Here is a 27,682-nt window from a genome sequence, read left to right as displayed (position 1 = left end):
CTAGCTGTCACTTTTGCCACGTGCACATTTGATTCAACCGTCCATTGAGTCTGCACTTTATCCTATCCAATCTTATCTTTTTTTTTTGGTAATTACTAACTTCAGTTATATTAAGATTAATAATTAGTAACCGAATAAGTTATTCATACCAGATAATGTAACTATAATACTGAAACTCTTCCGGATAAAATAATAAAAATTACAAAAATACCCATAACATCCTTCAAACCCTTTTCTACTAAATAAGATGAAGAGTAATTTTATAAACAAACAATTTTGTAATGATTTGATCAGTTGAATAACATTGAATATCTCGTGATGCAAATTCTGTTGACTCGTGTCTAGCTGTCACTTTTGCCACGTGCACATTCTATTCAACACCCCATCGAGTCCGGATTTTATCCTATCCAATCTTATCTCTTTTTTTTTTTGGTAATTACTAGCTTCAGTTACATCAAAATTAATAATTATTAACCGAATAAGTTATCCAAACCAGATAATGTAACTATAATACTGAAATCATCCAGGATAAAATATTAAAAATGACAAAAATACCCATAACTTCCTTAAAACCATTTTCTACTAAATAAGACGAAAAGTAATTTATAAACAAACAATTTTTGTCTTAAAAATTGTACAATACATATTATTTTAGTACAATTATAAATCAAACAATCAATGAAAAATACTTAATCTCAAATAACTAAAAATCCTGCTGGGAAAAATCAAACCCATGGTTTGCTGCTGACATGGCAAAAGTAATGCCCTCTAAGTGACATGGCAATGCTTTATTGGTAGAATAATCTTAGGTGGCACTCCATCGTCGTCACAAATCGAAAAATCCGCTTGTCTTTATTGGGTCCAAGTACAGTCACTTTTTTCAACTAACCTTCTTTTAACAAATTCAGAAAACCCGAGGTAGTACATCTTAAATTACCGTACAATACACAAACTACCATGGCATTTTAGGTAATTTTACCCGAAAAAGGAGGTGAATCTTGTTTTCACTCCCCCTTGTATACCCCAGTCTCATATAAATTCACACTACAATTAGGATTTTTTTTCTTATATTTATTTTCCCGATCTGATCCGCCGTCCTCCTCCGGACACAGCTTCTGCATTGACGACCCTCGTTGGATTCCGGTAACCGTTGTTTTCGAAGAAATTCAATTTTGCATGATTTGTTAGCTTATTTGCTATCAGATCCGTGCGTTACTTTGCTTTCTCTCGATCCATTCAGCGCTGATCACTTAGGTATCGCTATTGGATCGTGTTTATTTAATGTTTTTCCGCATCAAATCAACTTGCTTTTACAATTGAACGTTATGCCGATGCAATTCAATGTTTCGTTATTTTTTATGTGATTTTTTTTGTCGTACATGCATAATGAATTCATATCACTGGTTTGAAGATTTGGATTTCGCTGCGTGTATGTTTAGGAGTATTCACATTGGTTGATATGTTCAAACAAGTAGCCGCATGGTCATGTTTTAAGAGAAGACCGATTTGACATTCGCCTGTATTAAATTTGTTTAATTAACACGGCTGAGATTTTGGAGGTTATTTTGTTTAGTAATCTTTTACTTTTCCAGAGATCTATATACGAATTCGTTTTTTTTAATTAAATTTTGATTTCGTTTACTTTGTCCATGTAAGATCTCGTTATTCTACCAAAATCTTTAGTTATTACGCCTTACTCATGTTAAAGGTTTTGCAAAAGATGCCCCTTGAAAAGTGTGGCTGTGCCTTATTTTGTTTCTGCATGTCTACCTGATCGATGAGAACCTCTTATTTGGTGTTAGCAGTATGTTTCTGCCTTGATCGAATTTTGTTCTTAACTTGGAATGTTAATCTCAGGCATTTAGCAGTTGAAATGGCATCAACAGGATGGTTGAAGGGAAGAGTGAAAGCTGTTCCCTCTGGTGACAGTTTGGTGATAATGGGTAGTTCCAAGGCTGAAATCCCCCCTGAAAAATCTATTACCTTAGGATCTCTAATGGCTCCACGATTGGTAGGGCATGCACTAATAGACCTTACCTTTTTTATGATCCATATCTTCAAATTGCTCCTATATTTGTATCTCTTTTTTCATTGCTCATTATAGTTTTCCTCTTGTAGGCACGTCGTGGTGGAGTGGATGAGCCATTTGCATGGCAAAGCAGAGACTTCTTGAGGAAGCTTTGCATTGGAAAGGTGTCCTTGCATTGATCATTCTAACTTGTTTATATATTTATTTATCTTCTCTTTTTAGCAGTATAAAATTTAACTGCATCCTTTTTATTCTTTAGGAAGTCACTTTCAAGGTGGAATATACTGTACCTTCCATAGGGCGAGAATATGGAACTGTTTTTCTTGGTGACAAGAACGTTTCCATGCTAGTTGTTGCTGCAGGCTGGGCCAAGGTTGGATTGGTGTTAATTTCTCTGTTTCTCAGCTGTCTTGTTTCCAACTCTATATAGTTTCATGAAATGATTATTTTTTGTGGAACCAGGTCAGGGAGCAGGGTCAACAGAAAGATGCTAATCCCTATTTGAAACCACTGCAAGATGCTGAGGAACAAGCCAAACAACAAGGTCTAGGTCGTTGGAGTAGGGTGCGTTTCTCATATTTCTCATATTCTCTGATATGTTTTTGTTATTGGGAAAATATTATGATTTCTCATATTCTCTGATATGTTTTTGTTATTGGGAAAATATTATGAACTTCATCCTTTTACCTTATTGAGATCAGATACTGTGAACTTCACAGCAATATATTTCCAAGCTTTATTGTCTTTTGGATTGTTCGGGGGGTTGAGCCAGGGGAGATAATATTTTCTGCTGACTGGTATATTAAGAAGTCGTTTACCTCTCCCTTTTTGGTGCCTATGTATTCTTATAGATTTGTTCCATTTTGGTGTTCAATTCTTTGTCTATCCTTACAATTTTAGATGTTATGAAGCATATTTGTTGTCCCATTTTGTGGTCTGCTTCTGTCTGCAAAACACCTTGTGCTACGAGGATTTTATCTATTTGAGCTTCGATGGCTAGCACTTCAGGATAAGTGTTGAGACATTGGGTGGTATCCAGATTATCCTGTTATATTTCACTTACTTGTTTCTCTTTTTTTTTTTTTGGGTGTAAAAGGAGTATATTAGAGTATGGATCAGTATATGGAATTTTTGTGTTCACCAGGAAATATGTAAACTAGGAATGTTATAAGGGGCTGTCTGTTTAGGAATTACTTTTCAGTACCTTCTTGGTTTTACTAATAAACTTCTATGTTATAAGTAGAAATTATTTTACTTGTTATTCTTTCAACTAGAAAGGCCAGCAACTAGATGTCTAGATCTAATCTAAACTGTATTGATCTTTTACGAGCAACTCCTGTCACTGTGATTTGTGTTGGCTGGTGAATCTTTTGCGTTGTATCTTTGTCCATTTAGTTCAGTGTTCACATACATTTGCAATCAAGCTTTTTTTTTTCCTTCCTTTTCTTGTGTGCGTAGTAATTCCTGGTATACTGCTGTTTTCAGGCACCTGGTGCTTCTGAGGCATCTATTAGGGATCTTCCTCCATCTGCAATTGGTGATTCTAATAACTTTGATGCAATGGGACTATTGGAGCGAAGTAAAGGCAAGCTTATTGAAGCATTTGTTGAGCAGGTTCGTGATGGAAGTACGCTGCGAGTGTACTTGCTTCCAGACTTCCAGTTCATCCAAGTGTTCGTTGCTGGAATACAGGTCAATGCAATACAAGTTATATTTTCTTTATGACCAGATTTTGTTACTTTTCCAGTTCGTTTTACCGTGTTGTTTCAATGAACAGGCGCCAACAATGGGAAGAAGAGCAACATCAGAAACTGTTATTAATGCTAGTGTTACTTCTGATGAACCAAATGGAGAATCAACTACTGAACAACGTGCAGCTCCGACATCAGCGCAGAGGTTGGCATCCTCAGCTGCATCTGTAACAGAAGTTGCACCTGATCCTTATGGCAGAGAAGCAAAGCATTTTACCGAAACTCGTGTCTTAAATAGAGACGTGAGATTCTATTTGTTAGCTCTTAATGATTTGTGTTTCCTTCTTACCATTTTTCTAATGCAGTTTAACATACAGGTTCGAATTGTCCTGGAGGGTGTTGACAAGTATAGCAATCTAATTGGCTCAGTGTATTACCCTGATGGAGAATCGGCAAAGGACCTGGGATTGGAGCTTATTGAAAATGTACGTGGTAGACATATTACTGCTGATACTTTAGAACATGTGTCTAATAAGAAACTGAAGTTGTTATAAGGTCACTGTAATTGTTACACAGGCATACTTTTATGTCTTTTTATGTGAGGTTTCTCCCAGAAATTGGAAACTGTCTTAAGCATAGATGGGCCTTTCTTGTTTATTTTCTCTTGTAAAGATTATTTATTTATGGATTAGGATCCTCTTTCACATAAGTTTATTAGCTTTCTGTTGCTGTAACTTTCTCTACTTAGTTTTTATTTTATGAAATTGAGGTTGTAGCATAAAAGAATTTCATTTCGCTCGTCTCTAATTTTTCTATTAGTTAACTTACTTGACAGTGATCCGCTAGTTACTCCTAATTCTAGAAAAGGAAATGTTTAACATTATTTTATATTTAGAATGTTTAAGGTCTATCTAATCTGAACTTTATGCCCTCCCCCCTTCCTTGGCATAGGGTTATGCTAAATATGTTGATTGGAGTGCAAACATGCTGGAAGTTGAAGCCAAGAAGAAGCTGAAATGTGCCGAGCTTGAGGCCAAAAAGACTCGCTTAAGAATCTGGACAAACTATGTAGCTCCAGCAACAAATTCCAAGGCTATTCATGACCAAAATTTCACGGGAAAGGTAGCTTGGAGTCTAAGCTTTTTTAAAGTTCTTCTTAGTTTCTGCATCTCTCTCTCCAATGTTTTGTGCTTGGCTTTTTGTAGGTGGTTGAGGTTGTCAGCGGAGATTGTCTTGTTATAGCTGATGATTCTCTGCCATTTGGAGATCCATCAGCAGAACGAAGAGTCAATCTTTCAAGTATTAGGTCTCCTAAAATGGGAAATCCTCGTAGAGAAGAGAAGCCTGCTCCCTATGCTCGTGAAGCAAAGGAGTTTTTGAGAAATCGTCTTATCGGAAAACAGGTATTGCTATCTTTTCTGATACCTCCTCTCCTTGTTTTAGAGGTACAGAATAAGAAAGGGATGATTTACTAACCTTATATCCTTTCAGGTGCATGTTTCCATGGAGTACTCACGGAAGGTCGGCATGGCAGATGGACCTGCTGCTCCCACCAGTGGTGCAGATTCAAAGGTGATGGATTTTGGAACTGTATTCCTGGCATCCAAGGATGGGGATGATGCATCACCTGCTCCATCTGCTGCTGGCAACCAGTTGGCTGGAGTCAATGTTGCTGAGCTTTTGGTTGCCCGCGGTTTTGCAACTGTTGTTAGACATCGTGATTTTGAAGAACGTTCAAACTATTATGATGCGCTTCTCTCAGCGGAATCACGTGCTACTTCTGGGAAAAAGGGCATTCATTCTCCCAAAGAAGCTCCGGTGATGCATGTAACGGACCTGCTAACGGTTAGTATCATTGTCACTGGTTGTCTCTTTTTATGTGACACTAGGGAACAACTAATCTTTCTGTTATACTTTCAGGCAGCGTCAAAGAAAGCTAGAGATTTCTTGCCTTTCTTGCAGCGTAACAGGAGGATGTCTGCTGTAGTAGAGTATGTCCTCAGTGGTCATAGATTCAAACTGTTCATTCCCAAGGAGACTTGCAGCATTGCTTTCTCTATTTCTGGAGTGAGATGCCCAGGTCGTGATGAACCGTACTCTGAGGAAGCCATTGCCTTGATGAGGCGGAAGATAATGCAGAGGGATGTTGAGGTAATATTTTTTCTTTCTTAGTTTTGTTATGTGCTACACATGAATTTCTCTCTTATTTCTTTCTTTTTGCCTTCTACATAGATCGAGGTAGAAACAGTTGACAGAACAGGGACTTTCATTGGAACATTATGGGAATCAAGATCCAATGTGGCGGTGACCCTACTGGAAGCTGGTTTAGCAAAGCTTCAAACTTCTTTTGGAACTGATAGAATCGCCGAAGTTCACCTCCTCATGCAAGCTGAACAGGCCGCCAAAAGGCAGAAATTGAAGGCAAGAGCAAGATCTGTTATACTTATTAGTCATGAATTTGTTCTTTACTATTTATTAACAAGTGGCTCGATATAGATATGGGAGAATTATGTCGAGGGAGAGGAAGTTGTCAGTAGTGGAGCAGCTGAAAGACGCCAAAAAGAAGAGGTGAAGGTAATGTAATTAGATCTAGTGCTTCTCAGTTAACTATTGTTTGTCATAATTTACCATATGGATGCATTGTGAATACTATTTCGTGTTATGATTTTCTGACTTCTATACTTTTACATGATTATGTTCTCAGGTCACAGTCACTGAAATTTTGGGTGGGGGTAAATTTTACGTTCAGTTGGTTTCCGACCAGAAAGTAGCCGCCATTCAGAAGCAACTTGCTTCTCTAAATCTTCAGGAGGCTCCTGTCATTGGTGCCTTTAATCCAAAGAAGGGTGATATGGTTCTTGCTCAATTCAGTGCTGATAATTCATGGAACCGAGCAATGGTATGTGATCCAATAATTTTATTACTCTTACTTTATTTTATTTACGTAGATCCATAAGCCTTTAAACAGTTGAAGATATGACTTGAATTACTGAGTACCCTAACTTTGTGCATTCTATAATATAATGTAAATTACCAGTTTGGATAGTTGTATGAAGTCAAACCGTTAAATCGTCTAAATACAATTTGGGACATTTCACTTGAAACATTACAGTTGCTACTTTTTATGTATTCAAAGAAAGTTGGAATGTGTGCTTTTCCATTCCAATCAAATTAACTTATTGCTTGAACTGTACTACTTTTTTTGTCATCACATAAACTGTACAAGTTAATCTAGTGTTTGCTTTGGCACTCACATATATATTATAAGTAAATCCCTGCTCATGTGATGTCCCTATCTCTTTAAAAATACCTTACTTGGTCTTGCTGCTGCTCTTGTCTAATGAATTGAACTTTGTTCACCATCTAGTTGTGTCCCATAAGCCTTTTTTCTATAGTTAATCCAATGCAGTTCTTTGTTGGTTCATTATTGTAGATTAGTGAAGCTTCATATCTTCTGAAGGATATAGGTGATTTTATTATGTTATATGTTTGCTTGTCATATCATATTCTTTTTCTGATTTTTCACTTTAAATAATGTTTAAGATTGTCAATGCCCCTCGCGGTGCTGTGGAATCTTCCAAAGACAAGTTTGAAGTTTTCTATGTTGATTATGGAAACCAAGAAGTTGTTTCATACAGTCAGTTGCGGCCTCTTGAAGCATCTGTGTCCTCCAGTCCTGGTCTTGCCCAGCTCTGCAGTCTTGCTCATGTTAAAGTTCCTGGGCTAGAAGATGATTATGGTCAGGAGGCAGCATACCGGCTCAGTGAGCTTCTTCTAAGTGGGCCAAAGGAATTTAGAGCTGTTATTGAGGAGAAAGATGCTTCAGGTGGAAAAGTTAAAGGTCAAGGAACAGGAACAGTCTTTCTGGTGACTTTGGTTGATCCTGAAAGTGATATCAGCATAAATGCTACCTTGCTTAAGGTTCGAAATTAATAGCCACTTTTATTTTAATTACGATTCAACATTATTTTACTCATTTCTATTTCTTTCGGATTCTGCTGAGTTTTTCAATAGCCACTAGGTCCCTGTTCAGTCCTCCCCTACAATATCATAGTAAAGCAGTGCCTTGTATTTGGCTGTTCAAATTCCATTTAGTTAGACCATCTTTTATCTGGTAGAGTTGGGTTTGAAATTCCTAGTTCTGCCATTTTCCTCTGTCCCTTTAAGCATTATGTTTTTTTTTTTCCGCTTGCGGTGTTATAACAAGGGACCTATAAAATTTTCAGGAAGGACTTGCTAGGATGGAGAAAAGGAAGAGGTGGGAGCCCAAGGACAAACAACAGGCTCTGGATGAATTGGAGAAGTATCAAACAGAAGCACGAGAAAAGAGGTTTGCAATGTGGGAGTATGGAGATGTTGAGTCAGATGAGGAGGATATCCCTGCTAGGAAACCTGCTGGGAAACGGTGAATGCTGCAACAGAGTTAAACTGGTGGCAATTGACAAAATTTGGATGGGGGGTTTATCCGCCTTAAAATCAGACAATTGCTGTCTAGAGAAATAGAGAGGTGAAAGTTTGAGTTAGCTTTATGTGTTGTTCACATGTAACTTTAGGAGAGAGAGAGAGACTTCAGGAGGTGAGAAATTTTGTTCTCTTTCTTTTTTCCCCCTTTTTTTCTTAATTTTTTTAAATTTATATGACTAAATAAACCGGCCTCCTTTGTCGTTCTTACATCAGGGATGTGTTAAATTTTATCAGAACTGAGAGGCAATATTTATCGTGATCGTTTTACTATCTCAATGTTTTTTTTACGAGTAAAAGGAAACAAAAACAAATGTTTTCATCAATTTATTGAATGCTATACCGGTAAATCCTTAGATTTTACTATAAAAAGGGATGGAGATGACACCCATATTCCACTATAATTCAACACTTCCAGTGTTCTCCCATTCCCAGTCCAGAGTCCAGACTTTCACCTCTTTACCATTTCTCTTCCCCCATTTCTCCCATCGATCTTCTTTTTCAGCTCTTTCCACTCCATAACTATTCAGAAAATTAGGAAACATGAAATAAGATTGGTTTAGAAGCAAATTAAATCAAGAAAATTCAAATACCATTAGGATATATACATACAGAGATCAAAAACCATTTAAAATTTTGTCACGACCAAATGCAATCGTGAGTTGTGGAATGATCGAAAGATGGAAGAAGGTAGAGTCTTATGTGGAAATATTATTCAATGGCACTGCCTTATGAGCATAAGATCTGTGTAAGATTAGTTTTTTTAAAAAAAAATAGACCAAGGTTTTCAAATAGAAATCGACAATTCACTACACGTATTTATTGTACCAAGCTTCAACACAAGTGGGCCAAATTATTTGGAGAATCGTTTTGGGCTTCTTACTACATGTGAATTTTTTCTCAACAAATGGCCACACGTATATGTAATGTATCATATTGCATAAATAGTATACAACCGTATATGTATGTAATCTATTATAATCATATATCAGAGATCTATATACAATTATATATATATATATATATATTGTTTATATATGTATAGCTATATATTAGAGATGTATATACATTCATATATGCTGTTTATGCAATATTTTTCATATACATATTTTTCTCAATCTCGATCAACTCAAATATCCTCTAAAAAGTTTCAAATTTTAGATATGAGTTCCTTTTAATGTTTGAGTCTTGATATATTATTCATGAAATGATTTTCATTTGCGGCACGTTGAATTTTAGAATCGAGCTTTGAAGAAGTTTTAATGGCTAATGGAGTTTTTCAATCCTGACCAACTCAAAATCTCTTCTAAATAGTCTCAAATTTTAGATATAAGTTCATCTCAATGTTTCAAGTGTTTTGATTAAATCACTCGAAATAATTTATGTCTACGACATATCAAATTTTAAAGTCGACCTTTTAAAGAAGGTTTAAATTAAGCTAAAAGAAGAAGCAAGAAGCTAAGAAGAAAATAAGAAGCAAAAAAACTGAAGAAGGAAGAGAAGTATTAGTGCAACTAAATGCACTTCGGCTGAAAATAAAATGTGCCGAATAACCATTCAGTAGTCAAAGTTATTTTTGACCCAATGAATATTTTGTCTAATTCTTCGGACTTCCGTTTAGTACTTCCTCCGTCTCAATTTATATGTGTTGAATTTGACACGAAATTAAAGATTTTTTTTATGAGACTTATGATCTTAAATGAGTCATCGATATTTATGTGATTAGAAATTATTTTATTAAAAATAAAATAAATATTTTTAAAATAGTAAATCATTATTCATTTTTTAGACTAACCAAACAAGGAAAGTAAATTGAGGGACTAATAAAACTTTTTCAGAACTTCAACGATTAAAGCAAGTCTGCACTAATCAACACTAAAAACAATTGGAGATGGGATTTAAAGTAAAACCTTAACTCTTTTTCTTAAAAAAAACCCACGGTGCTGACTTGGCAACAGCAACATTTCCATAGTGACGTGGCAGGAGTTTATTGGTGGATTATTGCACGTGGCCCTCCGTCGTCGTCGTCACAAAAATAGGAAAATCTGCCTGTCCTAATCAGGTCCAAGTACAGTCATTTTCTTTTAATCGAATTAGAACCTTCTTCTACTAGATTTTAAACTACCACTGGCACTTTAAGTAATTTTACCCAAAAAGGAGGTGAATCTTCTTTTCACTTCCCCTTCCCATCTTCTATATCGGGCTCACATATAAATTGGCACTCTACTCTACAGTTACGGGTTTTCATCTAAAAAATTCTCCTCATTCGATCCGCCGCCCGCCACCGAACACAGCGTCTGCATTCTCGTTTCTGGCCGGATTCCGTTAACCGTTGTTCTGAAGCAATCCAATTCACATGATTTGGTAGCTGATTTGCTTTTAGATCCGTACGTTACTCTGCTTTCTCTCTTTTCCTCCGTCTACAATCGATCCATTCAGCGCTAGTCATTCAGGTATGCTGTCGGATCGTTCATGCTTAATTGACGCTTTCATTTGTTTATGCATCAAATCAACTTACTTTTACAATTGAATGTATCGCCGATGCAATCCTCTGTATGTTTTTTCATGTGATGCTTTTTTTCCCTCAGTTGTTTAATGAATTCAAATCACTGAATTGAAGAATTGTTGTTTACTCTGTATGATATATGTTCCATGTGTTTAAATTGGGTTTAATCAAACCACTGGTTTGAAGATTTGCTTTTCACTCTGTAAGACATATGTTTCATGTGTTTAAATTGGGTTTAATAAATAAAAGGGCTGATAAAAGTGTATTAGTTAGAATTTATAGCACAACTTTGTAACAGAATTGAATAACTCCCCATTGATGGAAGGTGACAAATTATGTGACTGTTCCATGATTAGATGGTATCCATTCACAATGTACGATAATGTGGCTGATAAATTTTGGTAAGTAAGCATGACATGGTTTAGCGTGCATGCCTCGTCAACATGACACACATCGTGCTTGTACAATCCTGCTATATATAAATAGCTCATAATGAATTCACAGTTGCACATTAAGAAAAGAGTAGCTTAGTGATATACTCTTACTTTATGTGTAATTGGAGTATAAAGTGGTCTTTAGAAACTAGTCCTCTCTCAATTGCAATTCATAGTTATTTTTATCGATTAACGCGAGGAAGAAGCTACCCCGAAGGAGAGAAAACAGTTTCTCAGAACTAGAAAGTTCAAGAACTTTTGCTCAAGATATTCAAGAAATGCTACATGGTTAATCGTTTGTTCTTATAATTGTTGAATTACACTTTGATAATTTTAATGTGCCATTAGTTTTTTTAAAAAAAATTGGTAAATTGAGGTTAATGTGCAATTAGTTTGTTTTATATCAATGATAGTAAATATTACTAATTGGCGCATTATAGATTATCAAATAATGTTTTAATTTTATTGAGCATGTCTAAATTTGTACTTTCATATTTTTCCCAAAGGAGAATATGACTATACATTTAATAATAAATATACAATTTTTTAATCTGATAGTATGTTTGGGTTATAACTCAAAGCATTAACAAATTAACATATTTTATTTGTAGCATTTGCTCTTCGTTCACACTCTGCTTTTGTTATGACCTTCCTTTGATACGGGGAATGTGTTCTCAGAAAATCTTTCTCCAATCTAACCGAAATGGTAAACGATCCTTGTTCGCGATAGAGAACAAGACAACGAGCGAGCGTCTTTTGTTCGCTTCTTCTCCGCCAAGCACGGAAGTGTAAGGATAACCGTAGATCGGTGGCTACCTAAGGAAACTACAATTTGATTCGCTAACTTAACTTCCAACATTGATGTGAATAGATCAAATTCCATGTTGGAGTGTTAGATCTTGATTCCACACTGTATAATGAGAAGCCAATTGCTGTTATTGGAAGTAGCATTGGGACCGATCTACCATTTAAGTCATAAGCCTAATGTTAATTGAATGAATATTACGAGCAACATTAAGACTAACTCTTTCCAAAACTGGGATGAGGCGGCTTTGGGGCTAAGAGCAAAAGGAGTCTGGGCAATGAGCAGAAGAAATTGGGGGTTGATTCCGGCGCATATTTGGTGGACCATTTGGAAAGAAAGGAATTGCGGATGTTTTGAGAATAAAAGCAGCACCATATGGAAGATCAAGCTCAGTGGTGTTCTGCTATTTTTTTGGTGTATAAAGTCATATCCTGAAGACACATAGACAATCCTAGTTTTTGATTCATGTTAGAATTGTATCCCGTCTCACCTTGTTTTTGTTATTTTCTGTTTTGCACTTTCTTTTGTAGAGAGTTTTTTTGGTTCCCAAGTATTGGTAACCAATACTTAGTTGTTACCTATTCAAAGAAAACAAAACTCTTTCCAAAACTGGAAGTGCTAGATAGATTTTGAAACTTGTGGATGAATGCTTCTAAACAACTGATAAATCTCTTGTCAGGACACTAATGGGTACCTTGACGGTCATGAAGTTTATGGTTTTGTACCATGCATGAGCACGTCATTGAACTGACAAATATAACAATAAGACTTAAGACCTTGGAAATGGAGGTAGATGAGAATTTCCTTGTGAAATTCATCATTAACTCATTATTGTTTGGGCCTTTCTAAATGAACTACTACATCATGAAAGACCAATGGAACGTGCATGAAATGCACAAAATGTTGGTGTTTGAGGAAACTAGGCTAAAGAATAAAAAAACTCACATCATTAACCTTGTCAGCCATCAAGGAGCTAAAAAGAGGACAAAAACACGACAAGGGTAAATAGAGGCAACATAATGTAACAAGTCATCTCTCCAATTACGTAAGAAAGAACACATGAATGTTAAGTGTCGTTTCCATGGAGAACCTAGCACTTTTAGAAATATTACTTGAAAGGTAATGTTCAGTTTGAGAAGAAAGGTTAACCTAGTGCTTTTACGTGTCTTAAATTAAATCTAATTGAAGTACCTTACAGTACTTGGTGGATTGACTTTGGGGTTCGAACACAATGCAAGAATTCCTTACAACCAAGATCATAAATCAAAATGAAAGATTTGGGTACATGGAGAATAAAGTGAACACTCTATTTGAAGCTATCGAGACTTTTAGTTTAGTTCTAGCTACTAGCATCACTTAAACTTGTTTGGAACTTATTATGTACCCTTTTTTTCTTCAAGAAATCCAATTTTCATGTCTAAGTTAGGAAAGTTGAATACTTTTTAAATTTAGACAATGAATGCTCTAGTTTGTTTAAGCATATAATTTTCTCATTGGTTCGAGTATTTGTTGTGATGGTTTGTACAAACCAAATCTTGATAGTCTACTTGACAAAATCCTTTTCAAGTGTGCATCATAATGTTGGATCTAAACGTGGTTTGGTGAATGAACACAATGCTTACTTGTTGCATGAACCTTTAGGTCACACATCCAAAAAAAGAAAGAAATCCTTCCAAATTTGAATTATGGAACTATAATATTTGATGTCAATTGTATTAGAGAAGAACAAACCAAACAAACAAGGAAAAGAGCCACATAAGCACAAAGCTTCTAGAAATTATACACATCAACATATGTGGTCATTTTGAAGTAAATTCTTTCAAGGACAAATGGTTAAATTTGCACTTGAACTGTGGAAAATGGAAAAATTTACTCTCCGTTGATGGTTAGGGTCAAATTTGCTAAAATTGGCACAACCCTACTAGTTGTGCACATTTTTGACCCAAAAGGTATGGAAAATCACAGAAGAATATGTGCATAATATTTATGGAGTGGAGTGACTCGTCGTTACTAAAATGAGCTAATTTTGTCCTTATTTTCAAACGACGAAATAGCACCCGATGATGCCATGTGTTTGCGATTAATGATTAATTTTTTTAAACGGAGGACAAATTTGAACCTTTCGCATAATTTAGGGGTAAAGTTGAACCTTCTCCTTAGTTTTGACTTTTTAATTCTTTTTGTTCCTTTTTTCTCCCTCCTCGCCACTACCTCTATCAACAATCACTCTTTATTCCTCCATCCTTCTTCTCTCCCTACCAACATTGTCACCATTACCTTCACCACCATCTTCTCTTCCACTTCCTTTTCCCTTTCCACGCCACCCCACCATCACCTCCACCACCAGGAGGGAATATGCTAAACGACTTGAATATGCAACATATAGTGCTCCATCCGTTTCAAAAAGAATGACCTCCTTTCCTTTTTAGTATGTTTCAAAAAGAATGACCTCTTTCTTTTTTTGGTAACATTTTAATTTCAGCTTTCCACGTGACATGTTTAAGGGCACAAGATTAAAGGACAATTTTGTACATTTGACATAACTTTAATTTAGGCCCATAGGATTCAAAAGTTTTCTTTATTTTCTTAAACTCCGTGCCAAGTCAATTTAGACCATTCTTTGTGAAACGGAGGGAGTACCAATTTAATGCAGGTGTATAGCTGCATATTGGACAAAGGAGGAAGAAAGAATGATTGACAGGTAGAGGTAGTGGAGGGAAGAGAAAAAGGTGGAATAATAAAAAAAGGCAATCTAAAATCCAAAATTAAGGAGAAAGATCAAATTTGCCCCTGAACTATGCAAAAGGTTCATATTTACGCTCGTTTAAATAGATTAATCCTGACATATGGCATCATCGAGTGCTAGGCTTTCGTTGTTTGAAAATAAGGGCAAATGTGGCTAATTTTAGCGAGGAGGGTATAGTTGTTCCTTATTATTAACGGAGGGAAAATCTATTTTATTTTGCATAGTTTAGGGGCATATTTGACCCTTTGCCCTCCTTTCAATAAAGAAAAATATTTATCACTTTTATTGATGACTTTTCACATTATAGATATGCCTATTTGTTGCATGAAAAATCTCCTACAATAAATATGTTAGAGCTATTTATTAATGATGTTGAAAGAGAACTAGATAAAAAGGTGAAAATAGTAAGGTCAAATAGAGGTGGTGAGTATGATGGAACATATGATGAAACTGGACAACATCTTTGTCCATTTGGTAAATTCTTTGACACTGGCATACATCCTCAATGCATAATGCTAGACCCCACAACAAACAGTGGTAGAAAGGCATAATCGTGCATCAAATGATTTAATCAGGAGTATGTTAAGTAGTTCATCTTTACCCATCTCACTGTATAGGTATGCTTGTAAAACGGTTGTGTATTTGTTAAATAGGTTACCTAGTAAGAAAGACTGAAAAACACCTTTTGAACTTTGGATGAGAAGGAAACCTAGTTTAAGGCACCTGCATGTTTGAGGTTGCCCAGCGTATTGACCATCTACAAGAAAAGAAATTGGATTAAAAAACAATTAGTGGTTTCTTTATTGGTTATCCAGAAAAATCAAAGGGGTATAAATTTTACTGTCCTAATCACAGTATGAGCATTGTTGAAACTAGAAATGTTGGGTTCATTGAGAATGGTGAAGTTAGTGGTAGTGATGAACCACGTGATGTGAAAATTAAAGAATTTAGGGTGCAAGTTCCTCTATACAGCACTTCTTTATCAAAAATTGTTGTTCGTGAAGTAGTTGTACAACCTAAGAACAATAGTAGATGAACCCCCAAAAGTAGCATTAAGAAAGTCTCAAAGACAAAGTAAACTTTCTATTTCGGATGATTATTTGGTATATCTACCTGTGTTAGAAATTGACTTGGGAATTGACAATGATCTAGTTTCATTTTCACGAGTCATTAGAAGTAGTAGTTATGGTTAGATGTTATGAAAGATAAGTTGAAATCTATAGAACATAATTAAGTTGGCTGTTATTTTATTTAGCAGTTTCAACAACTTTACTTCCGCAGAGATCTATAACAAAATTCATCTTTTTTGTTTTGATTTCATTTACTTTGTCCATGTAAGATCTTGTTATTCTACCAAATCTTTAGTTATTCGGCCTTACTCATATTAAAGGTTTTGATTTTTCTTTACCAAAAGAGACGGCCCTCGAAAAGTGTGGCTGTGGCTTATTTTGTTTTTGCATGTCTACCTGGTTGATGAGAACTTTTCATTTGGTTTCAGCGGTATGATTCCTGCCTCGATTGAATTTTGTTCCTCACTTGGATTGTTAATCTCAGGCATTTAGCAGTTGAAATGGCATCAACAGGATGGTTGAAGGGAAGAGTGAAAGCTGTTCCCTCTGGTGACAGTTTGGTTATAATGGGTAGTTCCAAGGCTGAAATCCCCCCTGAAAAATCTATTACCTTAGGATCTCTAATGGCTCCTCGATTGGTATGACATGCACTAATAAACCTTACCTTTTTTATGATCCATATTTTCAAATTGCTCCTATATTTGTATCTCTTTTTTCATTACTCATTCTGGCTTTCCACTTGTAGGCACGTCGTGGTGGAGTGGATGAGCCATTTGCATGGCAAAGCAGAGACTTCTTGAGGAAGCTTTGCATTGGAAAGGTGTCCTTGCATTGATCCTCTCTCTCTCTCTATATATATATTCTTCTTTTAGTAGTATTAGATTTAAATGCATCCTTTTTATTCTTTAGGAGGTCACTTTCAAGGTGGAATATGCTGTACCTTCCATAGGGCGAGAATATGGCACTGTTTTTCTTGGTGACAAGAACGTTTCCATGCTAGTTGTTGCTGCAGGCTGGGCCAAGGTTGGATTGTTGTTAATTTCTCTGTTTCTCAGGTGACTTGTTTCCCATTATATCTAGTATCATGAAATGATTATTTTTGATGGAACCAGGTCAGGGAGCAGGGTCAACAGAAAGATGCTAATCCCTATTTAAAACAGCTGCAAGATGCTGAAGAACAAGCCAAGCAACAAGGTCTAGGTCGTTGGAGTAGGGTGTGTTTCTCATCGTCTCTGATGTGTTTTTATTACTGGACAATTATTGTGAACTTCACCATTTTACCTTCTTTTGGATGAGATGGGTTGAGCCAAGGAAGATGATATTTTTCTGTAGACTGAAACACTATGAAGCCGTTTACTTCTCCTTTTTGACCCCTTACACTTTCGAGCTGTTTTTGAGCATGTTTATTTTCCATTTAGTGTCTGCTTCTTTCTGCAATGCTCCTTGAGCTACAAGATTTTAATCTAGAATGTATTGAGTTTTGATGGTAGCACTTCAGGATGTGTGCTGCAGCAGTGGGTGGTATCCAGATGATCCTGTTTCATTTCCTTTTACTTGTTATCCTTTCAAGTAGAAAAACCATCAACTAAATGTCTAGATCTAATCCAAACTGTAATCTCTTATGGGTAGTTCCTGTCACTGTGGTTTGTGTTGGCTGGTGGATCTTTTGCATAGTACCTTTGTTCATTTAGTTCAGTGTTCCACATATTGCGATCTAGCTTTTTTTTTTTGCTTCCTACTTTTGCAAGCGCAGTAATTCCTGGCATTCTGCTGTTTTCAGGCACCTGGTGCTTCTGAGGCATCTATTAGGAATCTACCTACATCTGCGATCGGTGATGCTAGTAACTTTGATGCAATGGGTCTATTGGAGCGAAGTAAAGGTAAGCTTATAGAAGCATTTGTTGAGCAGGTTCGTGATGGAAGTACGCTGCGAGTGTATTTGCTTCCAGACTTCCAGTTCATTCAAGTGTTCGTTGCTGGAATACAGGTTAATGCAATACAAGTTAAATTTTCTTTTTGACCAGATCTTGTTAGTTTACCAGTTCGTTTACCCTTTTGTTTCAATAAACAGGCACCAACTATGGGACGAAGAGCAACATCAGAAACTGTCATTAATACTCGTGTTACCTCTGATGACCCAAATGGAGAATCAATTACTGAACCTCGTGCAACTCCGACATCAGCACAGAGGTTGACATCTTCAGCAGCATCTGTAACAGAAGTTTCTCCTGATCCTTATGGCAGAGAAGCAAAGCATTTTACTGAAACTCGTGTCTTAAATAGAGATGTGAGATTCTATTTGTTAGCTCTTAATGATTTGTATTTCCTATTTACCCTTTTCCTAATGTAGTTTAACATACAGGTTCGAATTGTTCTGGAGGGTGTTGACAAGTATAGCAATCTAATCGGCTCAGTGTACTACCCTGATGGAGAATCCGCAAAGGACCTGGGATTGGAGCTTATTGAAAATGTACGTGATATACATACTACTTTTGATACTTTAGAACATGTGTCTAATAAGAAACTGAAGCTGTTAAAAGGTCACTGCAGTTGGTACACAGGCTTACTTTGTGTCTTTTTATGATACGTTTCTCCATGAAATTGGAAACTTTCTTAACCATAGATGGGCATTTCTTGTTGATTGTGTCTTGTAAAGATTATTTATTTACTTGTAGATTTTCTGTAATTCAGAATTTTATGCATTGATATGCTCAACATAAGTGGCTTGTATCTCATTTAGGTAACACAGTTAGTGCCCTCTTTTTGCTGGTCATTGTTGGTACAAATGCAGTCTTCAATATTATGCATCTGTGTGCATTATGTACCTGTTTCCTATCATAGTCTCTATTACCTGTACATTTAGTGTGTGCTGCCCATCATAGTCTTTATTGCCATTACATTCAGTGGGCATTATCTGTCTCTCATTTTGTACCATCTCTTGGTTCCTTTATGTGGATGAGCAAGGGATCCTCTTTCACCTAAATGTATTAACTTTCTCTAGCCGCAACTTTCGTCACTTTAACTTTTCTTTTATGAAATTGAAGTTATAGAATAAAGACTGTTTATTAGGCTCATCTCTAATTTTCAATTAGTGAACTTACTTGACGGTGACTGTCTAGTTCCTCCTAATTGTACAAAAGGAAATGCATTTTTTTTTTTGGTTTTAGAACTTTTAAGGTCAATCTAATCTATTGTTTATGCCCTTCCCTTTCCTTTTGCATAGGGCTATGCTAAATACGTTGATTGGAGTGCAAACATGCTGGAAGGTGAAGCCAAGAAGAAGCTGAAAAATGCTGAGCTTGATGCCAAAAAGACACGCTTAAGAATCTGGACGAACTATGTAGCTCCAGCAACAAATTCCAAGGCTATTCATGACCAAAATTTCACTGGAAAGGTAGCTATGAGTTAAAAGGTTGTTTAACTTCTTATTCTCCTCTCCCTTTCTCTCTTCTAATGTTTTGTGCTTGGCTTTTTGTAGGTGGTTGAGGTTGTCAGCGGAGATTGTCTTGTTATAGCTGATGATTCTCTGCCATTTGGAGATCCATCAGCAGAACGAAGAGTCAATCTTTCAAGTATTAGGTCTCCTAAAATGGGAAATCCTCGTAGAGAAGAGAAGCCTGCTCCCTATGCTCGTGAAGCAAAGGAGTTTTTGAGAAATCGTCTTATCGGAAAACAGGTATTGCTATCTTTTCTGATACCTCCTCTCCTTGTTTTAGAGGTACAGAATAAGAAAGGGATGATTTACTAACCTTATATCCTTTCAGGTGCATGTTTCCATGGAGTACTCACGGAAGGTCGGCATGGCAGATGGACCTGCTGCTCCCACCAGTGGTGCAGATTCAAAGGTGATGGATTTTGGAACTGTATTCCTGGAATCCAAGGATGGGGATGATGCATCACCTGCTCCATCTGCTGCTGGCAACCAGTTGGCTGGAGTCAATGTTGCTGAGCTTTTGGTTGCCCGCGGTTTTGCAACTGTTGTTAGACATCGTGATTTTGAAGAACGTTCAAACTATTATGATGCGCTTCTCTCAGCGGAATCACGTGCTACTTCTGGGAAAAAGGGCATTCATTCTCCCAAAGAAGCTCCGGTGATGCATGTAACGGACCTGCTAACGGTTAGTATCATTGTCACTGGTTGTCTCTTTTTATGTGACACTAGGGAACAACTAATCTTTCTGTTATACTTTCAGGCAGCGTCAAAGAAAGCTAGAGATTTCTTGCCTTTCTTGCAGCGTAACAGGAGGATGTCTGCTGTAGTAGAGTATGTCCTCAGTGGTCATAGATTCAAACTGTTCATTCCCAAGGAGACTTGCAGCATTGCTTTCTCTATTTCTGGAGTGAGATGCCCAGGTCGTGATGAACCGTACTCTGAGGAAGCCATTGCCTTGATGAGGCGGAAGATAATGCAGAGAGATGTCGAGGTAATATTGTTTCTTTCTTACATTGTATTGTGTTACATATGAATCTCTCTTATTTCTTTCCTATTGCCTTCTACATAGATCGAGGTAGAAACAGTTGATAGAACAGGGACTTTCATTGGAACATTATGGGAATCAAGATCCAATGTGGCAGTGACCCTACTGGAAGCTGGTTTAGCAAGGCTTCAAACTTCTTTTGGAGCTGATAGAATCCCAGAAGTTCACCTCCTCATGCAAGCTGAACAGGCTGCCAAAAGGCAGAAATTGAAGGCAAGATCAAGATCTGTTATACTTTTTAGTCATGTATTTGTTCTTTACTATTTATTAACAAGTGCCTCGATATAGATATGGGAGAATTATGTCGAGGGAGAGGAAGTTGTCAGTGATGGAGCAGCTGAAAGACGCCAAAAGGAAGAGGTGAAGGTAATGTAATTAGATCTAGTGCTTCTCAGTTAGTTATTGTTCGTAGGGATGGCAATGGGGCGGATGCGGGGCTGGGTGGGTTTAAGGCTATGCGGGGCGGGGCGGGGCGGGTTTAAGGTTGTGCGGGGCGGGTGGGATGCAGGGCGGGTTGCGGGTATATGTGATTTCATGTGGATTCAAACTTAATTTTAACTTCTTACATGTTATAAGAGTGATAGAGCATTATTTATTAAAATAATTTCTTTACGTAAACTGTTTTGAATGGCTAAGAAACTGTAATGTTAAAATAATGTTATAACATATTAATTTTAGCGATTAACAGCTAACAAAATTTTAATTTCTTAAGTTGAAAACTTATTGAGCCTATTATTTGATTTTACAAAATATGTGGGATGGGGCGGGGCGGGGCGGGTTGAAAACAACAAAATATGTTATGTGGGGTGGAGTGGGGCGGGTTGAGATCTTAAAGGGTTTAAGCGGGTTTGCCCCGCAACCGCCCCGCCCCATTGCCATCCCTAATTGTTTGTCATTATTTACCATCTGGATTCATTGTGAATACTATTTCTTCTTATGATTGTTTGACTTCTATACTTTTACACGCTTATGTTCTCAGGTCACTGTCACTGAAATTTTGGGTGGGGGTAAATTTTACGTTCAGCTGGTTTCCGACCAGAAAGTAGCCACCATTCAAAAGCAACTTGCTTCACTAAATCTTCAGGAGGCTCCTGTAATTGGTTCCTTTAATCCCAAGAAGGGTGATACTGTTCTTGCTCAATTCAGTGCTGATAATTCATGGAACCGAGCAATGGTATGTGATCCAATAATTCTATCTCTTACTTAATTTTATTTATGTAGTTCCATAAGCCTTTAAACAGTTGAAGATATGACTTGAATTACTGAGTCCCCTAACTTTGTGTACTCTATAATTTGAATGGGAATTACTAGTATGAGGACAAACCGTTAATCTTCAAAATTCCAATTTGCTGCTTTTCACTTCAAAATATTACACTTGCTACTTTTTCACGTATCATGCAAATTACAATATGTTTTTCCATTAATCAAATGAACTAGTTGCTTAAACTGTACTACTCTTCTTGTCATCACATAAACATTGCTAGGTAATTTAGTGTTTTCTTTGGTACTACGCGCGCGCGCACATACACACACACACACAAATATATATATTTCTATTATATATATACCTGTTCATGCAACGTTGCTAGCTCTTTGAACAATTCATTACTTCGTCTTGGAGCTTCTCTTGTCTGCTGCACTTGTCTCGAATCGATCTTCGTTGATCATCTAGTCGTCCGCTAGGCCTTTTTCCTTTAGTCAATCCAATGCATGCATATTTCTGTTGGGTCATTACTGTAGGTTTTAGACGTTTCATGTCTTCTGTAGGATATAAGTGATTTATTATGTTATATTTTTGCTTGTCATATCATATTCTTTTTCTGATTTTTCACTACTTCAAAATATGTTCAAGATTGTCAATGCCCCTCGCGGTGCTGTGGAATCTTCCAAAGACAAGTTTGAAGTTTTCTATGTTGATTATGGAAACCAAGAAGTTGTTTCGTACAGTCAGTTGCGGCCTCTTGAAGCATCTGTGTCCTCCAGTCCTGGTCTTGCTCAGCTCTGTAGTCTTGCCCATGTTAAAGTTCCTGGGCTAGAAGATGATTATGGTCAGGAGGCGGCATACCGGCTAAGTGAGCTTCTTCTAAGTGGGACAAAGGAATTTGGAGCTGTCATCGAGGAGAAAGACACTTCAGGTGGAAAGGTTAAAGGTCAAGGAACAGGGACAATCTTTTTGGTGACTTTGGTTGATCCTGAAAGTGATGTCAGTGTGAATGCTACTTTGCTCAAGGTTCGAAATTATAGCTGCTTTTATATTAATAATTATTTTACTCATATCTATTGCTTTTGAATTCTATGGGTTTTTCTATAGCCACTAGGTTCTTTTTGTTCACTACCCTCTTCCCCGCCAAACTTGTTTCGTTGGACTACAGTAGAGAAGCAGTACATTGCATTTGGCTGTTCAATCCATTTGTGTCGTTCCAATTGATTAAAAACTTTAAGGTTTACCTAGATTATCCTCTCTTTTTTCTGGTTGAGTTGGGTTTTAAAATATCTAGTGTTATGTTTGTTTTTTTGTTGCTGGCGGTGTTCTAACAAGGGACCTGCATAATTTTCAGGAAGGACTTGCTAGGATGGAGAAAAGGAAGAGGTGGGAGCCCAAGGAGAAACAACAGGCTCTGGATGAATTGGAGAAGCATCAAACAGAAGCACGAGAAAAGAGACGCGCGATGTGGGAGTATGGAGATGTCGAGTCAGATGAGGAGGATATCCCTACTAGGAAACCTGCTGGGAAACGGTGAATGCTGCATTAGTGTTGATTGGTGGCAATTGCCTGGGGCCTTTTCAGGCTAAAGTCCACCCATCATACCAACAAAACAAATTTCTGTCTTAAGGAAATAGAGAGGTTAAAGTTCGAGATAGCTTAAATGTGGTGTTCACATGTAACTTTAGGAAAGAATAGTCTTCAGGAGGTGCGAGAAACTATGTTCTCTCTTGCTTTCCATTTTAAAATATTTTTATAAAAAAATTAAATTATTAGACTGAATAATCTGGCCTCTTTGTCGTTGTGTCTGGGTGATAAGTTTTATGTCTAAACTGTGAGGCAATATCTCTTGTGCCCGATTCCTTTATCTTTTGCTTTCTATTTGGGCAAATCTGCCACACACTCTGTGTCCCCCGAACTACTCTTTCTGCATACCATCTTGATCCCCAGATGCCTATGCAACGTTCAAAATACTGATTTTGAGAAAACAAGTAACCAATGTGGTTTAAGATCTGCACTTGCCTCCTATCCTAACAAGGGTACAATTTCTCTATTGGTTTATTTGATTTCCTTTTCCCACTCAGTCAAACACCTCCAATCTACGCAAAATAGTTAAAGTCATTTTAAAATTCAATACATAGATAAAGTCATTTTTAAATCTAAGACTTAGTTGAAGTCATTTTAAAACTCAAGACATAGTTAAGGTCATTTTAAAATTTAAGACTTTGTCGAAGTCAAAAGAGTCTATTGTTGAGTAACAAGTTTTAAAAAGATAAACTCTTTGATCTTATTTGTATTCAAAAGATTCATTCAAATTGCATTGACGCTGGAAAAGGATGGACTATTTCCTAGCAAGACAATATAAATTCTTCAATGAAGTACTTTATTATTATCACATAATTTTGTGAATCAAATATGTAATTAATTTTAGAAATGGAGTCTTAAAAGTCAACTAGTTCCTTCCTAGATATTGATACTCACATCTCACAGAGTAGTAAAAATGACAAGAAAAAACAACAAAAAAGTTACTAATTGCTTAAGGTTTTGAGGTTATTGAGAAATTCATAATATGTGAAAATTCTGTTTGATCAAAGACCTTAAAGCTCCTTATTTTCTCATTGCAGCATAATTAAAAGAACAGACAAGGGCTGCTTCAACGTTTTAACAAGACAACGAAAGGACAAAGCAAATCTTGGTGTTCTCCTTTGTTCAAATGATCGATCCTCTTTGAAGCCGTCACTGCTTTGACTTTGTCCCAAAATGTCATCAATTTTCCAACAATGTTCCTAATTTCTCTTAATTAACGTGGCCGCCTTTGTTGGAGTCAAAATATTACTTAGAAGAAAAAAAGAAAAAAAAAAACTTACAAAAAGCCATCTTTTGAGACTTTATTCAAGGAATATGCTTCAATCGCAAATTAAAAAAACAGTTAGGAGTTAGTTAAGATCTATTGGTTATGAAAAAATGAAAGGTCTTTTATTTGACTTTATGAGAAATATTAATAATTAAATACTTCAGAATTTTTTAAAAAGGCAAAAAGCCATGTAGGATCAGATTCTAATTTCATGGGATGCGGATTCTCTAATAGGACCCAAAATAAGATCCTTTTTCCCGATAAAGACACGTTTTCTGGAAAATCGCAATTTCCAAAGCATCAATTTATCTCAATTTACTATAAATTGCATGTAGGGTGCCCATAATCGGAATCCCATTTTCTTATTAAATAAAAGGATCTCCAGCAAAATACGAAACGCAATCTGTGCTTGAATTCTCTAATCTGTAAGTATTAAGGTTTTTTTTTTTTTCATTCTGCAGATTTGTTTATCTCTTGAGCTTTCGATGATATTGTATTGGTGAAATTTTGTTATTTGGATTAACATTTGAGTGAAATTCGTTTTAATCTTTGGCGTATATCTATTGTTCTTCATGCAGATCATTTAATTCTGCTTTTTTAGATGTGATCTTCTTATTTTATAAGCAGAATTGAGTTTATTTATGTTTCTGTTTTGGTGATTTGTGTTGTTTAAACTTTACGCTACCTTTTTTCTGTTAACAAATTGGGGTTTTATATTATTATAATGAAATGAGGGACATATCTGCCATCTGGTTTATTTAGCATGTGTTTTTGCATTCTAGAAGGGTAACTCTTCCATATGCCAACACTTATTAAAACTCAAAAGCATGCACATACCCATAAGATCCCGATTGTGATTAACCTTTATGAAATGACTAATCTAAGCACTTGGTAAAGGGGAAGGACAGTCAGGTGCACAAAGCATCGCATGTTCATCCTGATGCAAGTACTAGTGGTTGCTTCTACTGCTCGAACTCATGACCTACGCTCCAAAATTTTGGTGTATGAAATATGATGCTATTAAACAAATAAGAAAATTTAGTTACTTTTAGGATGTGAATGAGATTAGGTAACATATGTAATAACAACTTACAAAAAACATTATGAGAATTTAGAGTCATATTTGTTCCAAGAAAAAACTTCCCCTGTTTTTAACATTTTAGAATATTTGAAGGGATGTGGTAAATGTTTTTTCTGTGCATCACACAGGTGATGTTTCTGAAAAAAGAAAAGGTTGTATGATGACTATCTGTTGTTTGTCTTGTGAAAAAACTGTCCATTTTGATAGAGATATTTGGATGTAAGCAGAGAATTTTAACTCATTTCAAAAAATTTCTATGGAGATGGAAAGACTAGAGCTTGGGTAGCCTATGCTTTTCAAGCTTACAGTCACTTGGGGATTTTGCATTGGTGATGCGGTTATTATTGTCACTTTGGGCATTGATTTGTGTAGTTGGTTTCATCAAGCAGCTTCTTTATCTACTTTGTCTGTAGAAATTGGGGGAAAGGAAAATTGGAACAACAATAACATACCCAATGTAATTCCACAGTTAAGATAGAGGAAAGGAAAATTGAAAGAATGGACTATTTAACAATGTGCGTCATGATTATGTTGAGCATTGCAAATGCTTCCTAATCTTAACTGGCCTGCACATTATATATCTCCCCATGCTATTACTTGGCGATCATGATGAAAGTTAATTCAAAATATGTCATATCTAACAACACCTATACCAGAAATTGAAATTCAATCTATGTGAATTCTTCGTTGTTGAAAATAATGTAATCAGTAAAGTCGAGATTTTGGTTTTAACTCTTAACTTATTTCTACAATGCACAGGAAAGGCGCCTGCATTGGAGATTTTGATTGTTATATTGTGCTTCACTTTCTGTGAGGATGCTTAAGATCCCTCCCCACCAAGTTGCAGGGCACCAAGCAGGCAACGGGAAGCTTGGTCCCCTTGTGGATGAATCAGGACGTTTCTACAAGCCTCTCCAAGGCGATGAACGAGGGTCCAATGAGCTCAAATTCTACACATCATTCTCTTCTAACAGTAGGATTTTAGAACACATCTCCAAATTCTTCCCCACCTTTTATGGCACTCAGCTCATAGAGGCATCTGATGGATCTGGGTTGAAACCCCACTTAGTTTTAGAGGATCTCTCTGTTGGTCGAGTCAATCCATCAATTGTTGATATTAAAATAGGTTCAAGAACCTGGGCACCAGAAGCATCTGAGGAGTACATCCAGAAGTGTTTGAAAAAAGATAGAGAGACATCGAGCCTTCCCTTAGGATTCAGGCTATCAGGGATACAAATCTATGGAAACAGAGAATCTGGTTACTGGAAACCTGAAAGAACTTCCATGCAGAACCTTCCTGCAGAGGAAGTCAAGTTAATCCTGAAAAAGTTTGTTTCTTCTAACACATCGACTGACATGGACTTGCAACCAGATTGTGCTTTTGCAGCAACTGTTTATGGCGGTTCTACTGGCATTTTATCACAGCTACTAGAGATGAAAGCGTGGTTCGAGGATCAAACGATGTACCATTTTTATTCTTGCTCAATCCTGATAATGTTTGAAAAGGGACTTGCATTGGAAGGACAGAATCCAGGTGGACAAATCAAGTTAATTGATTTTGCTCACGTTATTGAAGGAAGAGGTGTAATTGATCATAACTTCTTGGGGGGTCTCTGCTCTTTGATCAAGTTCATATCTGAAATTCTTACTGATCCAAATGAACACAAGAGCCTCGTTTCCTCTGTTAATGGTGTCAACTAATTTAGCTAATTGCAAATTGCAACTTCTTTTTGTAGGTAGTTTTATTCTGGGATGGTATTAACCCAATTGTTAATCTCTACTGCACCCAGGATGACAATTGAACATTTTAACAAAATAAGATATTCTCAACTTTATTTTTTCAAAGCATATCTCTGTACTTGTAGAAGTGTAGTTGATACATTTATATATACGTCTTCGACTAAATGAGTTAAATGAGTGGACGAGGTTATTATTAAATTGTTAAAAGGGTCGTTCGGTTAGATAAAGATATCTTATGCGATTATTTATTCCACCCTCTATATGGTATAGTTAATCCCATCATTTTAATACAAAATGGTTCCCGAGATTCAGTATTACTACTAATCAAACACAGAATAAAATAATTTTGCATTTTATTCTAAGATCGTTAATCCCAAAAAAAAAAAATCAATTCTCTTAGATCCGATCCAAATATACCTTCTTTAGTTCAAAAGGTCATACTTCTGTATTTCAATTTGTTTAAAATCCAAATTGAATGACATTTTGTTGTATTCAATATATGTTGAATTTACTTTTTATAATTTCTAAAATTTATTGCCAAGCCATAAAAAAATTGAAATTGAAATGGAGGGAATAATTAATT

The 27,682-nt window shown here is 36.4% G+C and overlaps 2 protein-coding genes and 1 long non-coding RNA gene across 6 annotated transcripts; 2 read left to right on the top strand and 1 right to left on the bottom strand.

The window, feature by feature from the left end:
* The first annotated feature begins 1,003 nt into the window (after nt 1-1,003).
* LOC125832696 (ribonuclease TUDOR 1) lies at nt 1,004-23,220 on the top strand. 4 transcript variants are annotated; one of them, XM_049511908.1, is made up of 18 exons: nt 1,004-1,254; nt 1,858-2,011; nt 2,119-2,193; nt 2,289-2,402; nt 2,492-2,593; nt 3,515-3,721; nt 3,807-4,022; nt 4,098-4,205; nt 4,672-4,842; nt 4,926-5,123; nt 5,212-5,565; nt 5,641-5,871; nt 5,953-6,141; nt 6,217-6,294; nt 6,425-6,619; nt 7,264-7,641; nt 7,947-8,050; nt 22,883-23,220. In XM_049511908.1, exons 2-18 carry the CDS (start codon nt 1,874-1,876, stop codon nt 22,959-22,961), a joined length of 2,937 nt encoding a protein of 978 aa, XP_049367865.1. In that variant the 5' UTR covers nt 1,004-1,254; nt 1,858-1,873; the 3' UTR covers nt 22,962-23,220. The 4 variants fall into 4 exon arrangements, with proteins under 4 accessions (XP_049367865.1, XP_049367868.1, XP_049367866.1 ...); XM_049511911.1 differs by lacking the exons at nt 1,858-2,011; nt 2,119-2,193; nt 2,289-2,402; ... (11 more) ...; nt 7,264-7,641; nt 7,947-8,050 and adding exons at nt 16,227-16,380; nt 16,488-16,562; nt 16,652-16,765; ... (10 more) ...; nt 21,200-21,394; nt 22,073-22,450 and having other exon boundaries at nt 22,779-23,220; XM_049511909.1 differs by lacking the exon at nt 22,883-23,220 and having other exon boundaries at nt 1,098-1,143; nt 7,947-8,469.
* Nucleotides 7,915-23,129, bottom strand: LOC125832698 (uncharacterized). Its single transcript, XR_007443241.1, has 2 exons — nt 22,945-23,129; nt 7,915-8,112 (listed from the first exon to the last, which is right to left on the bottom strand). It is a non-coding gene; the product is annotated as an uncharacterized LOC125832698 (long non-coding RNA).
* A 2,889-nt stretch (nt 23,221-26,109) lies between the features above and the next one.
* Nucleotides 26,110-27,204, top strand: LOC125832333 (inositol polyphosphate multikinase beta). The gene has a single exon (XM_049511473.1). It carries the CDS (start codon nt 26,176-26,178, stop codon nt 27,058-27,060), a length of 885 nt encoding a protein of 294 aa, XP_049367430.1. The 5' UTR covers nt 26,110-26,175; the 3' UTR covers nt 27,061-27,204.
* Nucleotides 27,205-27,682: the final 478 nt, after the last annotated feature.

This window comes from Solanum verrucosum, unplaced genomic scaffold (assembly GCF_900185275.1).
Source record: "Solanum verrucosum unplaced genomic scaffold, falcon-dt-bn FXZP01000009.1, whole genome shotgun sequence".
Taxonomy (NCBI): domain Eukaryota; kingdom Viridiplantae; phylum Streptophyta; class Magnoliopsida; order Solanales; family Solanaceae; genus Solanum; species Solanum verrucosum.
The sequence above is the reverse complement of the archived record's forward strand: the minus strand, read 5'-3'. Positions and strand labels throughout refer to the sequence as shown.

What these genes read in the sequence shown, in the direction of transcription:
- LOC125832696 (XM_049511911.1), top strand. Translation starts at nt 16,243, where the DNA reads ATGGCATCAACAGGATGGTTGAAGGGAAGAGTGAAAGCTGTTCCCTCT. An exon ending in GCCAAAAGGAAGAGGTGAAG is followed by an intron (nt 20,587 to 21,199) that starts GTAATGTAATTA and finishes TTATGTTCTCAG; the next exon opens with GTCACTGTCACTGAAATTTT. An exon ending in ATTCATGGAACCGAGCAATG is followed by an intron (nt 21,395 to 22,072) that starts GTATGTGATCCA and finishes AATATGTTCAAG; the next exon opens with ATTGTCAATGCCCCTCGCGG.
- LOC125832333 (XM_049511473.1), top strand. Translation starts at nt 26,176, where the DNA reads ATGCTTAAGATCCCTCCCCACCAAGTTGCAGGGCACCAAGCAGGCAAC.